Below are 13,783 nucleotides of genomic sequence, written 5' to 3'. Positions count from 1 at the left end.
GTCATGACTTTTATCGAGTATGTATCGGCACAATCGAGTTGTACCAGCGGCGAGTTGCATTGCGCATAACGACTCAGCATTGCTACGTAGAAACGCTGCCCTTGCTACTACCTCTTTCTCGCTTGAACCCGCGGCGGCACGCCCGCAAAGAATGCGATCACATGACCGTGATTGTGCGGCCTGCTTCCGTGGACCGTCAGAGCGATCGCAGGATCTCACACTTGATCTGCACTACCACAACAGTCAACTGAGTGCCACTCAGCTTCTCGACCAATCACTCAAGGGTCATGGAACCGACTAGCATACTGTCGCTACCCGTCGAGGTGCGTCATCCATACTTGATTCGCACTCATATCTAAGTTCGGATCATAGCTGCTTTACGAGATACACATCCACGCAGCATCAGAGCAATTCCCCCTGACATGTAAACATTTCTACGCAGTATGCAAGTCTGCGCCAACCACCGTCCATGCTCAATATCTCATCGGAGTCTATGAGTATCTGTGTCGGAGCCACCGCCAACGCACCGACCTCGTCTCCACGGCCCTCCGATACCCAATCTGCAGCCAGGCCGTCCTTGAGGCGATTACCAAGAGCCCCGACTTCCCTCGTTTGTATCCAGACCGCCGAGTGCAGAAGACGGAGCTGCCACGGAGACTCTTCCGCAACCTGTCACCGCGTGACACCGCGACGGCGGGCAAGCGAAAGCGCGAGCCCGAACCAACACAGTGGACAGAAGACGAGCAGCCGTTGCCTTTCCTTCGCTACCTCTTCGCCCACCCGCGTATCCTGACGCCGAGTGCCAACTCTTGGGATGGTTACGCGCTGACGAAGGCCGTACACGCCGGGTTTACTCCCCTCGTGCAATTTTTGCTCGAACATGGTGCCGATCCTCACACGAAGGCTGCGCTCGCGGTCATGGTCGCTATTCGCCGCAAGAATCTGCTGTTGGTGCGTTTACTCATTGAGCGCGATGGACCGCGGCACCCACAATCCAAGCGACGGAGGACGAGTGAGGGACGGTCGCATACGTCGACAGGGAGGGATGGCACGGCGGTAGATCCAAGACGAGGGATAGATACATCTCTTGGGAACAGCGCGAAGAGACGGAAGTTGGGAGACAGAGTGAAGGTGGACCAGGAGATGTTGAAGACGGCGGTACAGTCCGATGCACGGGACATAGTGGACTACTTCATTCGGGAGAAAGGCTGCGTACCAGACATGCAGACGGTATTGCTGATGGGCGCGAGTGGATGATTACTCGCCAACGAGGGTTTGGGAGCACGACAATCAACAAGTCCTTCATTCGTATTTGTTCTTGACTATAGGTTGGGATGCGTGTCGATTGTAGTTGCATAGCCGATTTACGTTGGTATCGCTCATGCCGCTTGCTTGATGCAGTCCGATCACACCACTGAATATCGCCCAAACAACACGACATGATACAAGTCTGAGGGATTCTCGTATAATCAGACAGATGAAATGCTAGACTGAACACAACAATGCGAAGAGCGAAACGTAGCTAGTCGTCGAAGATCGTCTTCTAGACGCGGAGGGGCAGGAGGTACAGATATACACGCACGCCGGGGATACAAGTGATAGAAATACACTTCAGATATCGTCGATATCGACCTCGTCTTCGTCGCCGAACTCGAAGGTGCACTCGCCCTCCTCGTCGCCGAACGTATCCGTCTCGTTGATCTTCGCGTTCTCTGGAAGCTCACCGTATGCTTTCACTGAGCATAGACATAAACACACAATCGTGATGGAATCCGATGGAGACACTTACGACTCCGAGCCTCATCGGAAGTATACTTCACAATGACATCTGCCTTGTCATCCTGGAACTCTCGGAGAGACAAGAGGACGATATCGCCCTGGTTGATCCAGACCTACAGGGGCAGCGGAATCCCGTTAGCGAATGAAGCAGATGTGATAAAGCGAGGGCTACAGACCTTCTTCCTCATCTTGCCGCGGATATGCGCCAGTCTCTTCTCGCCATCAAAGCACTGCGCCTCCAACCGCCCGTTACCCAGCATCTTGATTACTTGAGCGTACTCCTGGCCATCCTCTCTGAAGACCAGCTCGCGCTTGTCGGCGTCGTTCTCGTTCTTTCCACGCCTCCGGTTCTTTCCACCCTGCAGTCAAAGTTAATGGATGTCCCAGCAGGATCGATGGGCGGTTGCGCTAACCTTTCCCTTATTCTGAAGAAAATGAGTAAGCGACGGTACCGATCGCAGACTCTGGGACGTACCTTCGGCATGGTTGAGGTCTTCCAAACAGCCTAATTTCACTGTGATATATAGGTCCGCCTGCTAGCACGGACGAGTGATGGATATCCCAGAGGGATGGCGGTAGCGAGCAAGAGTCAAGAGAGCGATTCGGAGGCGCGGCCTTGAGTGCAGTCTCGCGCCGGATCTCGATCTTTCGCACGCCCCGTCACCCGTCACGCCCGTCCTTACTCGGGCACTATCGGTCACATGTGACCTCGCACAGACTTGCACGCGCATCACCAGCACCCCTCATCCCACTTACGCATCTTCGACTGCCTGCCCGACCTTGCCGACCCAAAAGCCATGGAGAACGAGATAGACGGATGGATCGCACAGCTTAGCCAGTGCAAGCAGCTCGCGGAGCCCGACGTGAAGCGGCTATGCGACATGGTGCGTGCCAGGTTGCACTTCCGGGGTGATAACGGTGGTTCGCCACCAGGGCGCAGGCGAACTGCTGTTAGCACCCGGATGCATGCGATGTACGAGGGGTGCTAACATTTGGTGTACGCAATCCCAGACGCGAGAGATTCTCATGGTCGAATCAAACGTCCAGCCTGTGAGGTGTCCTGTGACTGTCTGCGGCGATATCCACGGCCAATTCGTACGTGTACAACTATGGGATCGATCGGGGGTTTGGTGAACATTGACGTTCGAACATGCGTAGCACGACCTTTCGGAGCTCTTCCGCATCGGCGGGAACTCACCCGACACGAACTATCTCTTCATGGGTGACTATGTTGACCGGGGTTACTACTCCGTTGAGACTGTCACTCTCCTTGTTGCGCTCAAGCTGCGCTATCGCGACCGCGTCACCATCCTCCGAGGCAACCACGAGTCGCGGCAGATCACGCAGGTGTATGGTTTTTACGATGAGTGCTTGCGAAAGTATGGCAATGCAAACGTGTGGAGATACTTTACGGATCTCTTCGATTACCTCCCCCTTACCGCTTTGATCGAAAACCAAGTGAGTCGCTCATCTTGCCATGCTCTGAATGCTATATTCACACGTCATTCCCCACGCCTAGATCTTCTGCCTTCACGGAGGCCTCTCGCCGTCCATAGACACCCTCGACCACGTCCGGGGCATTGATCGTGTGCAGGAGGTGCCGCACGAAGGGCCAATGTGCGACCTTCTGTGGTCCGACCCCGATGACCGATGCGGTTGGGGCATATCGCCGCGTGGTGCGGGATATACGTTTGGGCAGGATATCAGTGAGGCGTTCAACCACAACAATGGTCTTACGTTGGTTGCGCGGGCGCACCAACTCATTATGGAGGGTACGTCAGGCTTCGGTGGCAGTAAGGTGTTCTCTGACATTTTCACAGGTTATAATTGGAGTCAGGACCGCAACGTCGTCACGATCTTCTCTGCACCAAACTACTGCTACCGCTGCGGCAATCAGGCGGCGATTATGGAGATGGACGAAAAACTATCGTATAGCTTGTGCGTGGCTCATTGTGGCTGTGCTTCCTCGCGCGTATTGCTGACTGACGTATGTCCTGTAGCCTACAATTCGATCCTGCGCCCAGAGTGGGAGAGCCTCTCGTAACGCGGCGCGTCCCGGACTATTTCCTTGTAAGTAAGGTCTGCCATACATTGGGAGGAGATGCTGACACCGGTGTGCAGTGATCTTTGCTCTGATTCATGCATTTGGCGGCGCACCACATGTTACAGTACAGTACATAGCAATTGTCAGATACAGTGTAGCACACCCAGAAGACGAAGTTGATACCTCATTCTCTGTATTTTGTTCTTTACTGTGACGTCTGCTTTGGGCCCAAGATGGACCTCTCGAGGCGAAACAATCTACTAAGTTATGGTGAACCGAAGACGCAAGGTCAACGTTCAACATTCAACATCATCAACGACTCATCGATGCTAAACGGGGGTTTTCCCGCAAGCTATGAGTTATGCTCAGTTAGACATGTCAGGTCAACAAGAGCGCTCCCGTAGACCGTCCACAATCATGAGAGCAAATGCGTGGATTATGCGCAATGGGTTTAATGATACAGATTATTGCTTGATCTACTCCTCGGCTTGTCCAGCGACGATGACGTCGTCTGTGGTAGACACAATGAGTACAAGATCGGCCTACACTCACAGCTCGATGCTCACCTATTTTGAGTACAGCCCGCACCAACTATCACACAAGCAATTGTCAGCCTTCTGTTACCAATTGTCCCGTCGCGACTACGCACCTGTGTCGCCAAAAGATATTGCTGACGCTTCGAGATGAGCGGGTCGTAGACAAACTGCTTCTTCATATCTATCAAGTTCCAAGTGAGACAAGTCTTCCTTGCTTTATTGACAGGACTAGAATGAGATGGACGTACCATTGTCTCCCCGACCCATGCAGTCGATACCAAGGACAGAGTTGCCCTCTTTCACCTGCCGGCTCTTCACCTCCGCGAGCGTCTCGATCGGCGGCAGACCGCTGTTCTCTGCGAGCGCAAGGGGCACAGCATCGAGCGCGGACGCAAACGCCCGCATCGCATACTGCTCGATGGACGGAGTCTAGACACGAATCGTGGATCGTGAGAACGCCATGGGCACCTGGGGACGACGGATCTCGTGCGTACCTCATCCGCAGCTTTCGCGACCGCGAGCGCGCAGCTGATGTCCGCCGCACCTCCACCGTACACGACGCGATTGTCAACGACGAGGTTCCGGACCGCGCAGAGCGCGTCGTGCAGGGCGCGCTTCGCCTCGTCCACGATCTGGGTCACGGAGGCATCAGTGAAACGTGCCTACATGGCGTGGGGTGACGTACCATCTTGTTGCTGCCCCGGACGAAGACGGTGACTGTGCGGGCGTTGGCACACTCTTCAATCACCAACATTTTGTCCCTTGTGGTGCCGAACGATACTTCGCGGACGATGCCTGCCTTGCCGAGCTTCTCTGCCGTAAGGTCCTCAAAGCGCGGCACGATGCGACCTTGTGTAGCGATAGCGATGAGCTGGTGTGGTCGTTAGCGTGTTGTAACCGACTGACGAGAATAGGATGCCCACCTCGATCTCAGGACCGCCGACCCATCGTACTGCAGGCAGATCGTTCTGCATGAGCAAGTGGTTCGCCTCGTCGTCGAATCCCCACTGGCAGATGACCAGGTTCGCGCCAGTGTCCTTCACACGCTTGATCATGTCATGGAACTTGTCATGCTCATACTCCCGTAGGAGCTTGTACTCCTCCACGCTAGTGATATCAAGCTTGTGTTTCGTCTTCGGACGCGGAGGCTCGAACGGACAGGTGAGAATAGCAATCTTCGCATCCCTTACTGAATGGGGCATCTGGGAATGTGAGAAGTCCTTGTCTACGAGCACACCCTTGATGAGCGTCGTGTCGGCGAGCGACCCGCCGACCTTTCCATCGACCTTGATCATGTCAAACGGAACGTCTTTCCGCTCGAAGTCCGCTACCGCCAGGACAGCATCCACAGCGATCTCAGCGAACTTGTCATGCTCTTTTGAGACACTGAAGGGACGTCATCAGTACGGCTGGGACCCTGAGACGTAAGTAGACCGACATTTTGCTGCCAAGACTGGTCTTTGCCGTTTTGACGAGGTTCGAGGTGTCGGAGAGAGTGAACTCCACTTTGTCAGAGATCTTCTCGAGGTGTTCGACTGCAACGACACATGCGCGGTCGAAGCCATCTGCTATCCGGATCGGGTGGATACCGCGGTCGAGCAATGCTTCGCTCTGTTCCAGTAGCGCACCAGCGAGGACTAGGCGAGGCGTTGGGGCCATCGTAAAAAAACGAATGTTTTGAGAACTCACCGACGACACCAGTAGTACCATCACCGATTTCATCGTCCTGACTCCTCGATAATTGCACCAGCAGCTTCGCAATTTGGTGCTCGACCTCCATCTGGGTGAGAATAGTAGCACCATCGTTCGTCACAGTGATATCGCCATCCGGTGAGATGAGGATCTTGTCGAGCCCTTGCATTCAAGTTAGGAAGTCGTAGAGGTCGTAATATACGATACTAACCTCTTGGACCGAGAGATGTGCGGATGACGTTCGCTACGGTCCGTGCAGCCAGAATGTGTGACTGGACGGTAGTCAATGAGCATCGTGAGGTGCACTGGTGGTATACGTTGGACTTACCTTGATTGCCTGTACACCGTGAGTGCGAGTCTTCTTTGCTTGCTCGCGCAAAATGATGAAGGGACGTCCATACTAAATGACTATGAGCAACGTTGCGGTACGACGCATATGGCAAGACTTGCCTCGTCCGTAGCGTACATAGCTTGTGGTTCGGCCATCTTCGATTCTGAACGCGTACAAGCAAGAAAGCAGAACGCCTAGTGCCGTGACACGATCGCGCCTGAGTAACGTGTGACAGAGGGAAACACGCGTCGCGTCGCTCAGGTTGTCACGCGGTCGGTGATAGCTGTCACTGTCACTGTCAGGTCTGTTCTCTCCTTACACTGAGTGTACACATGGGCCCATCCGCATTCAATCCGCATTGCTGGCAACATACTGTGCTTCTCTACCTTGCACAGAACAAGCCTATGCCACACATGAGGAGCACACCGCACCTGGCGACAACGCAGAATAATCGCATCGACGATTCGAAATAGCCCGGTATCTGAACCGCACGGTTCTCTTCTGTTGGGCATGCAGGCGGCCGCGTTTTGCAATCACTTACCAAAGGAGCTGCAATCTTCCATCAGCTACGGCTACATACCCTGCTGCTGCTTCGTACGGCGTCGCCGGCCAGACTGCAGGCCGATGCTTCCCCCGACAAGAACTCCCCGTCAAGGACCTACTCAACTATCCACTTCCCGTCACAGTTTCCAAATGGCACTGCGGAACGATGTGTGACTAGAACCTCAAGGCGTTCTGGAACTCGCAACATACACCGAGCGCCGTCCATCATAGGCCGAGAAGCAACATGATGCGACCAGCGGCACAGGAAGCTCGGACATCAAAAGGTCTCACATTCTCACAACGTCTGTGTATTAACGCCCTGGCCTTCCCGAGGGAAATGATCAAACTGTCACTTGATTCGATCCCAGCCTTCATATACAGAAGCCATGCCAGCGTGACGGCAAATCCCCTTCGTCCCTTACCCCCGCGCAAGGCCCTGCATCATGTCCACTTCCCTGGTCTATACCCCCGTCGATGAGATCCCCCAAGTCAGTCATCTCTGTGTTCCGGGACGAAGCTGCTTATACTGACTTTCCCGTCTTCAGATCCACCAAAGCTTGAAGCAGGCCTTCGCTTCAGGGAAGTCTAAGGATGTCCACTGGCGCAAGCAGCAGATTCTGAAGCTATGGCACCTTGTCGAGGACAACCTCGACGGCCTGCGCAAGGCTCTCTACGAAGATCTTGGCCGGGCGCCGGATGAATCGGACGGGTACGTTACCTCTTGTTCGGGTGCCCAGTCCATTTACGGATCCTTGAATCCTGTTGCAGCACCGAGCTGAACTCGATCCTGCTGGAGATCAAAAACGCATATGACAACGTAGGGAAGTGGACCCAGACCGAAAGGGCATCGTGGCACTATATGTGGTTTGCCATGTCTCCTGCCACGAGGATTGAGCCCAAGGGCGTCGTGCTCATCATCACGCCCTTCAACTTCCCACTGTACTTGTGCCTTGCCCCACTTGTGCGTTCTACACTCCGCTGCGCTGGGAACAGGACTGATCACGGAGACGTGCCTAACAGGCTGCAGTGATTGCAGCCGGTGATGCTTGCTTGTTGAAACCCTCGGAGGGCGCTCCGGCGTGCGCCTCGCTCCTCGCGGACCTATTCCCAAAATACATGGACCAAGACTTCTTCCGCGTAGTCAACGGTGCCATACCCGAGACCACTAAGGTGAGCCCTAGTGCAGACTAAGAGATGCTGGTCTTGACGATAGTATGCAGCTCCTCGAGCTTCAATGGGATCACAGTGAGTTTCTTTATCTTGTCGATGCACTGCTTGCAGCCCTCTAAGTGATGGCTTTCCCATCAAAGTTCTATACACTGGTGAGCACGCAGTCTTCCTTCTCGCGCCCTATCGCCATTTGTAGATATTCACACGTGCGGTCAGGAAACAGCACTGTTGCGAAGGTTGTGTGCACGGCTGCCGCACAGCATCTGACGCCAGTCACGCTTGAGGTGCGTCCAGAGCGATGTACATGTCATGATGTAGCCTCACTGAAACTCTCCGCAGCTCGGAGGTATGCGTTTCCACTGATTGCTGTAGCGCGTTGTGCCCCAAGACTAACCGTCCCGCCCAAAGGCAAGAACGCCGCGGTCTTCGATCCGCGAGTCAGCAACCTCAGAGTGGCCGCGAAGCGCTTGATGTGGGGCAAACTGACGAACGCTGGGCAGGCAGGTTTCATGCGATCGATCAGATCTAGACCGGGTGATCTCACCATTCCGTGCCTTTAGATCTGCATGTCGCCGGACTACGCGATCGTGCCGGAGCACTTCCAGGAGCCGTTCATTGAGGCATGCAAGGAGGCGTACTACGAGATGCACCCGAAGGACCCCAAAGAGACGGGCAACATGGCACGCATCGTGAACGAGCGCCATGCGAAGCGCGTTAAGCGGCTGCTCGACAACACCAAGGGCCAGGTTGTCCTAGGAGGCAACATCGACATGGACACGTACTTCTGCGAGGCGACTATTGTGAAGGACGTCAAGCTCGATGATATCCTTATGAGCGAGTATGTTGTGGAGTCGCGCGCGGCTTGATATGGAGGCTGAACGTTGCGGTGACAGGGAGATTTTTGCACCGATTCTGCCTGTCATCCCTGTGAAGGACGTCGATGAGGCTATCAAGACCATTAACAGCCTGTGAGTTGAATTCGGAATGTTTCGTTGCCAGAGGGCTCATCCTGAATGCTATAAGGGGCCACTCGCTTGTCCTTCATGTCTTCTCGAGCGACTCGGCATTCAAGAAGAAAGTCTTCGACAACACCCAGAGCGGCCTGGCGGTCGCAAACGAGACCCTTCTTCACATTCAGAGTACGCCCCAGCTGTTCTGGCATTGACATGCGCCTTCTAAATGACAATTGCCTCCCAGCCGTGGGTATTCCATTTGGCGGTGTCGGCGCATCCGGATGTAAGTCTTCGCTTGCACTGAACACATCGATAGACGTGACTCACTTATATGTCATCCAGATGGCGCGACGACTGGGAAAGCGGCGTTTGACCAATTCGTTCACCGGCGCGGCTCGATCGACAGTCCGTTCTGGCTGGACCCTATGATGCTCTTCACGCGCTACCCGCCGTACACAGTGAGTGCCGTCATGTTCGGCGATCTCGACATTGCCGATTGACTGACTGATAAATGTGTTCCTCTCCAGCAACGGAACAAGACGATGTCCAACATGTTCATGCACCCCAAGCCGCCAGCATAAGCAACAGCTGCTATCTCGCACGCCTTGCCCTCGGTAGACCCTCTGTACTTGCATCATCATACAGGCAAACCGGGGACTGTCATGTTGTTACCATTCATTGTATTTCCGGGATAACTTCCCTGTAGTCGCTCATTCGGGGTTTACTAGTGTTGACACACTCCTTCGCCATTGTTTCTGTTGTCTCGTAGCTATTGCATACTCGTGTTTTCAATGCATTGCTGATACCACTGGCAAAAGGAGATATGGATGTGCGCTACTAGCTGCTTGGTGCAACAGGTGACGAGTGATATGGACCTTGTGTTGTTCATTATCTCATTGGGGCACAGTGCAGTAAGACGACGTCAAACCATCTATGTAGTCGGTTAGGTCAACATCTCTGCTAATTGTCTAGCAGCTTGACGTCAACTGAAATGACATACGTGAATACTAGTTATGTGTCTACGGTACGGTTCCTCGGTCTGCACTGAAATGCAAGAAGGTCCATGATGCGAAGATGAGCAACAACTCTACGCCCAAACATGTCGTCACGTCGCAATAGCAACAGCCTGCGGCTCAGACTCCACAATCGCGTCAGTCTCGTCGACTTGTTTCAAGTCGATGCCCCTCACACCATCCGACAACGTCGCAGCCTCCGACCGGTCCGCCACCGCGACATCCTGGTTCTCAGCCTGCCCCTGTCCTTCCCCCTCTATCTCCCCCTCCTTCACCTTGATATCCCACTCGCGGATCCCGACCTTCGCGCCCATCTCGCGCCACACCTCCAGCCTGTGCTGCCTATGCTCGTCGCACATCCGGACGACCGCAGGCCAGTACCGCGCGTGGTCGTACTCGAAGTCGCACGCGCCGCCCCACTCGCGCATGAGCATGTCTGGCGCGAAGAGGCCCTCCTTGATGCAGTCCGGGTTGAAGCGAATCTTGTCGCGCGTGCGCGGGTCGACGAAGGGCATGATCAGCTTGAGGAAGGCGTGCACTAGCCAGGGGACGTTCACGACGAGGGCACGGCCGAGTCGTTCAGGATCTGCGTGAAATGTCAGATTTGCCAGGCCAGGATAGGAGGGATGACTGCAGGTTCACAGTGATTTTGCAGGATATTGAGAGTCTGCAGAGCGATTGAATGAGCGGGAGTTATGGGTATAGTTTGAAAAGACCCACCGCACGCGAGGTCTGCATAGATGGGTTCTTCGCTCGGTCAGCGAAGTCCACCATCAAAGTGAGATTCCTAGCGACCACGAATATTGATTATCCACCATTGATTGAATGCTCGTGCAGGGACGACATACTCAATTCCAGGACCCATGAGATCCTCACAACGCTCCAGTGCCCACACGACGAAATGAAGCTGCTTGGGATTCTCTTCCGTATTCTGCTTGCTCGGGCGGAGGTATAGGGCTGGTCGACCGCCTTGGTCATAGCCAAAGAGAATCATCTTGCCTGTCAGGGCCTACGCGCGTCATTGCCATTCACCCATGTGCTTTCGGACATAAGCGCTAACTCACCTCGGGCTCGACATGGTCTGCAGTAATCATGTCATAGACACCATATTCTCGGCGCCATATGAGGGTCTCCTCGAGACGCTTGACTGCACTCTTGGCTGATGCCCACTTCACTGCACGACAGTACCTAGACGGGTCTCAGTTCAAATGTAGAGTGGTGTCGAACGTGCTGGACGTAGGGACTCAGGATAGTCCCGCCGCCTGGACGGCTTGGGCGCACCTGTGTATACAGTCCCACGTCTGTCATATGCGTCAATACTCCTTTTCCACAGAGATAGCGCCAAAATGATGCATCAAAGAGTGATGATAGCATGTTCGACGGGGCCCATGACTCGGCGGCTAGGCTAGGAGAGACTTACCAGCCAGAACTTCTCCGCCTCCTTCAATGACCTATCCTCCTCGCAAGGAAGTTGGTAATCCTCGGCCGCAAAGTGCTCGAGTACTTCGTCAAACACCTTCTCTTGTTCGGACGTAAGCTCGAGCTCCTTCGGTGGACTTGCGAGCTTCTCCACGAGCTGAGGTATGGGAAGGGGCTCGTAGACGCGTTCAGCGTCGGATGCATCGCTGGCAGAGGACTTCTTGCTGAACACGCTCATTGTGATGGACGACGGGGAGGGGGTCAGACACAGCCACGGCGGCGTGCGTATAAAAACCAAATGAAAATGGTTCGATGGCGGCGGTGGAGATACAGCGCGTCCGAGTCGAGAAAGGCAGCGTCCGTGCCGTGCCCAAGCGCGTCTGCACGGTCACGTGGTCGCACTTTCTGGGCAACAGCAGGCGCTTGTCCCCTGTGCCCGGACGACGACGGAGGACGCGCGGGTCCGCACACGACTCCACTAAATGCCCTTCGTCAAGCCCATGGCGAACAAGTCCCCTCGTATGAGGGCCCTGGCGCTGTACAAGGAGCTGCACAGGCTGGGCAGGGACTACCCAGATCCCTCGTACGCTGTCTGTCTTCCAGGAGTGAGGGGCTAATCAAATTTGGTCGTGTGCTTGTTTGGCAGGTATAATTTCCACGGGAAGCTGCGAGGTCTATACGAGAGTGCGTCTCGTGCATATGCACCGATGCAAGTGTAGGCTCACGATGCTTCAGAGAACAAGAACTTGCAGGACCCGGAGGAGATAGAGAATGCCCTAAAACTCGGGGAATACATTCGGAATGGTATGCAAGAATCCTTTCATCGTAGTCTGCTCTCATGACCGCTTATCCTCCTTCGTTTCGCATTGGCAGAAACACTCGCGCTGTACTCACTACGCAAATATCGACATTTGAGGCGGATGTATCCCAACGACTCGCACAGCGATACCTTTCCCTGAACTGCGTACCTCGGTGCCTCTGACATGCGACACCTCCGCTCTCGGCCGATCTGACCCACATGTACACTTCGCACCCCATCTGTCTTGCCCGCCCGGTTGCCTCATCCCAGCCATCATCTATCGGGGGACTGAAGGTCGAGGTCGGGCCGCTGCCACCCGCCATTACGAAGCGATGGCATCATACCAGCAGCTAGCTGGACATGTACCTGACACAAGGGCGGTTCTTTTGTACTATATTAGTGCGTCTATTTTATCACCTGCACACCATGTATGCGTTCACTGTTCTCACACATCTAGACGAGTGTACTGTATCTGAGTCGGTAGCTGTACGCTGTTGTGCGAAGTTATACAAGCAGACCCCTACATCTCGCAGCTCTCAACTGTCAATGAGGCCGATCATAAGCATGCATCAAGATTGGATAAGTCCACACCATACGTCACTCAGACAATCATTGAAGCTCTACTTGCGCCGAGGGGGGAGCCTACTATAGGCTTCTTGGTACGTTACTCGGAGTCCTCATTACGCTTACACTCAATCAGACAACCGAACCAGGGTAGCCATCGGTGCCTGCGACAAGATGAATCGTCACAACATCTTCTGCTTCATGGATCCGTGCCTCCATGCTGCAGCCTTCTGGGTCTATTGCAATCTGTTCCTATGCCTGAGCTAAGTCAAATCATGCTGCGTTATTCATTTGATACCCTGCATGACGCGTATGCTCAGGAAGACCTCTATCTGCTATGACTTAGATGATCGCCGCAGACACCAGAGGAAGCCGAAGACGTACATACATGGTCACAAGCGCATCTCCATGGTCAATGGTGAACGCTGCATGGTATCACACGTATAAACAGAGCTCCCAGCACGCCAGGAGACGCCGGACGAAGGCACTGCGATCCTCGGGTACCGGCGTGTTGTGTCAGATTCTTGCGCTTTACGAAGGGTCGCAAGCGGCAGCTTACAAACGCGCCTCTTAGATACTGTAGTAGGGTATCGTGCTCAGAGGCCTCTTGAGGCATCTCTGTGATCCTTGGTATGTCCACTACTGGATGTCCGAGATGGCTGAACTTTTACTACACTCAGCATATGTGACGCACTATATCTGGCTTCCTTGACCTTGAAGCTTGAAGCTTGATGTTCGCTGTCTTGCCTGACATGACGCGAACGTTACCTTTCGCGTCGAAACCTGACTATCAGAAATAAGAGACGCAGTCCACCTTCATCGCGCAGAGCCAGCAAGTAGCTTTTAATCGTGAAGATGGCTGCAGGCGAAGACTAAGTTACAACGTGTGTGCAATACAATTGACTTCGAGTCAGAGGGTGTGCAGCCGAGGTGGTCAACT

The 13,783-nt window shown here is 54.3% G+C and overlaps 7 protein-coding genes across 7 annotated transcripts; 4 read left to right on the top strand and 3 right to left on the bottom strand.

The window, feature by feature from the left end:
* The first annotated feature begins 211 nt into the window (after nt 1–211).
* On the top strand, nt 212–1,391 carry C8Q71DRAFT_750534 (uncharacterized protein). The gene is made up of 2 exons (XM_047923277.1): nt 212–323; nt 373–1,391. Exons 1-2 carry the CDS (start codon nt 288–290, stop codon nt 1,255–1,257), a joined length of 921 nt encoding a protein of 306 aa, XP_047780246.1. The 5' UTR covers nt 212–287; the 3' UTR covers nt 1,258–1,391.
* C8Q71DRAFT_750531 (eukaryotic translation initiation factor 1A) lies at nt 1,392–2,385 on the bottom strand. Its single transcript, XM_047923276.1, has 5 exons — nt 2,255–2,385; nt 2,193–2,204; nt 1,956–2,138; nt 1,790–1,892; nt 1,392–1,736 (listed from the first exon to the last, which is right to left on the bottom strand). The coding sequence occupies exons 1-5, from the start codon at nt 2,261–2,263 to the stop codon at nt 1,612–1,614; spliced, it is 432 nt and encodes a 143-aa protein (XP_047780245.1). The 5' UTR covers nt 2,264–2,385; the 3' UTR covers nt 1,392–1,611.
* A 191-nt stretch (nt 2,386–2,576) lies between these two features.
* Nucleotides 2,577–3,903, top strand: C8Q71DRAFT_856293 (serine threonine protein phosphatase 2A; the record flags this gene model as incomplete). Its single annotated transcript, XM_047927285.1, has 6 exons — nt 2,577–2,729; nt 2,791–2,874; nt 2,938–3,237; nt 3,299–3,551; nt 3,600–3,717; nt 3,780–3,903. 6 exons carry the CDS (start codon nt 2,577–2,579, stop codon nt 3,901–3,903), a joined length of 1,032 nt encoding a protein of 343 aa, XP_047780244.1.
* Nucleotides 3,904–4,263: 360 nt separating this feature from the next.
* Nucleotides 4,264–6,651, bottom strand: C8Q71DRAFT_523543 (chaperonin Cpn60/TCP-1 family). The gene is made up of 12 exons (XM_047919118.1): nt 6,502–6,651; nt 6,380–6,451; nt 6,263–6,323; nt 6,049–6,213; nt 5,798–5,996; nt 5,283–5,745; nt 5,045–5,230; nt 4,854–4,991; nt 4,608–4,788; nt 4,473–4,540; nt 4,390–4,414; nt 4,264–4,334 (listed from the first exon to the last, which is right to left on the bottom strand). Exons 1-12 carry the CDS (start codon nt 6,535–6,537, stop codon nt 4,300–4,302), a joined length of 1,629 nt encoding a protein of 542 aa, XP_047780243.1. The 5' UTR covers nt 6,538–6,651; the 3' UTR covers nt 4,264–4,299.
* A 717-nt stretch (nt 6,652–7,368) lies between these two features.
* On the top strand, nt 7,369–9,629 carry C8Q71DRAFT_856291 (NAD-aldehyde dehydrogenase; the record flags this gene model as incomplete). Its single annotated transcript, XM_047927284.1, has 14 exons — nt 7,369–7,413; nt 7,471–7,634; nt 7,694–7,886; nt 7,946–8,095; nt 8,146–8,170; nt 8,312–8,379; nt 8,435–8,441; nt 8,504–8,532; nt 8,656–8,933; nt 8,989–9,063; nt 9,119–9,234; nt 9,293–9,331; nt 9,391–9,506; nt 9,576–9,629. 14 exons carry the CDS (start codon nt 7,369–7,371, stop codon nt 9,627–9,629), a joined length of 1,359 nt encoding a protein of 452 aa, XP_047780242.1.
* A 524-nt stretch (nt 9,630–10,153) lies between these two features.
* C8Q71DRAFT_821580 (CRAL-TRIO domain-containing protein) lies at nt 10,154–12,150 on the bottom strand (the record flags this gene model as incomplete). The annotated part of the gene is made up of 8 exons (XM_047926207.1): nt 11,482–12,150; nt 11,343–11,362; nt 11,126–11,249; nt 10,910–11,070; nt 10,782–10,848; nt 10,704–10,728; nt 10,337–10,647; nt 10,154–10,303 (listed from the first exon to the last, which is right to left on the bottom strand). Exons 1-8 carry the CDS (start codon nt 11,716–11,718, stop codon nt 10,154–10,156), a joined length of 1,095 nt encoding a protein of 364 aa, XP_047780241.1. The 5' UTR covers nt 11,719–12,150.
* On the top strand, nt 11,901–12,875 carry C8Q71DRAFT_523533 (uncharacterized protein). Its single transcript, XM_047919117.1, has 4 exons — nt 11,901–12,063; nt 12,127–12,164; nt 12,216–12,284; nt 12,354–12,875. Exons 1-4 carry the CDS (start codon nt 11,963–11,965, stop codon nt 12,437–12,439), a joined length of 294 nt encoding a protein of 97 aa, XP_047780240.1. The 5' UTR covers nt 11,901–11,962; the 3' UTR covers nt 12,440–12,875.
* Nucleotides 12,876–13,783: the final 908 nt, after the last annotated feature.

This window comes from Rhodofomes roseus, assembly GCF_022264815.1.
Source record: "Rhodofomes roseus strain CIRM-BRFM 1785 chromosome Unknown C8Q71scaffold_7, whole genome shotgun sequence".
In the NCBI taxonomy this organism is placed as follows: Eukaryota; Fungi; Basidiomycota; class Agaricomycetes; order Polyporales; family Fomitopsidaceae; genus Rhodofomes; species Rhodofomes roseus.
This window is presented reverse-complemented; position numbering and strand designations above follow the sequence as displayed.

Excerpts from the sequence above, each read along its gene's own strand:
- C8Q71DRAFT_750534 (XM_047923277.1), top strand. The coding sequence starts at position 288 with ATGGAACCGACTAGCATACTGTCGCTACCCGTCGAG. Across the intron at positions 324-372 it reads TACTGTCGCTACCCGTCGAG|CTGCTTTACGAGATACACAT; the intron begins GTGCGTCATCCA and ends TTCGGATCATAG.
- C8Q71DRAFT_523543 (XM_047919118.1), bottom strand. The coding sequence starts at position 6,537 with ATGGCCGAACCACAAGCTATGTACGCTACGGACGAG. Across the intron at positions 6,452-6,501 it reads CTATGTACGCTACGGACGAG|TATGGACGTCCCTTCATCAT; the intron begins GCAAGTCTTGCC and ends ATAGTCATTTAG. Across the intron at positions 6,214-6,262 it reads CACATCTCTCGGTCCAAGAG|GGCTCGACAAGATCCTCATC; the intron begins GTTAGTATCGTA and ends CTTGAATGCAAG.
- C8Q71DRAFT_523533 (XM_047919117.1), top strand. The coding sequence starts at position 11,963 with ATGCCCTTCGTCAAGCCCATGGCGAACAAGTCCCCTCGTATGAGGGCC. Across the intron at positions 12,165-12,215 it reads GCTGCGAGGTCTATACGAGA|AGAACAAGAACTTGCAGGAC; the intron begins GTGCGTCTCGTG and ends ACGATGCTTCAG. Across the intron at positions 12,285-12,353 it reads CGGGGAATACATTCGGAATG|AAACACTCGCGCTGTACTCA; the intron begins GTATGCAAGAAT and ends TCGCATTGGCAG.
- C8Q71DRAFT_750531 (XM_047923276.1), bottom strand. Across the intron at positions 1,893-1,955 it reads GCGGCAAGATGAGGAAGAAG|GTCTGGATCAACCAGGGCGA; the intron begins GTCTGTAGCCCT and ends CTGCCCCTGTAG. Across the intron at positions 1,737-1,789 it reads TTCCGATGAGGCTCGGAGTC|TGAAAGCATACGGTGAGCTT; the intron begins GTAAGTGTCTCC and ends GTCTATGCTCAG.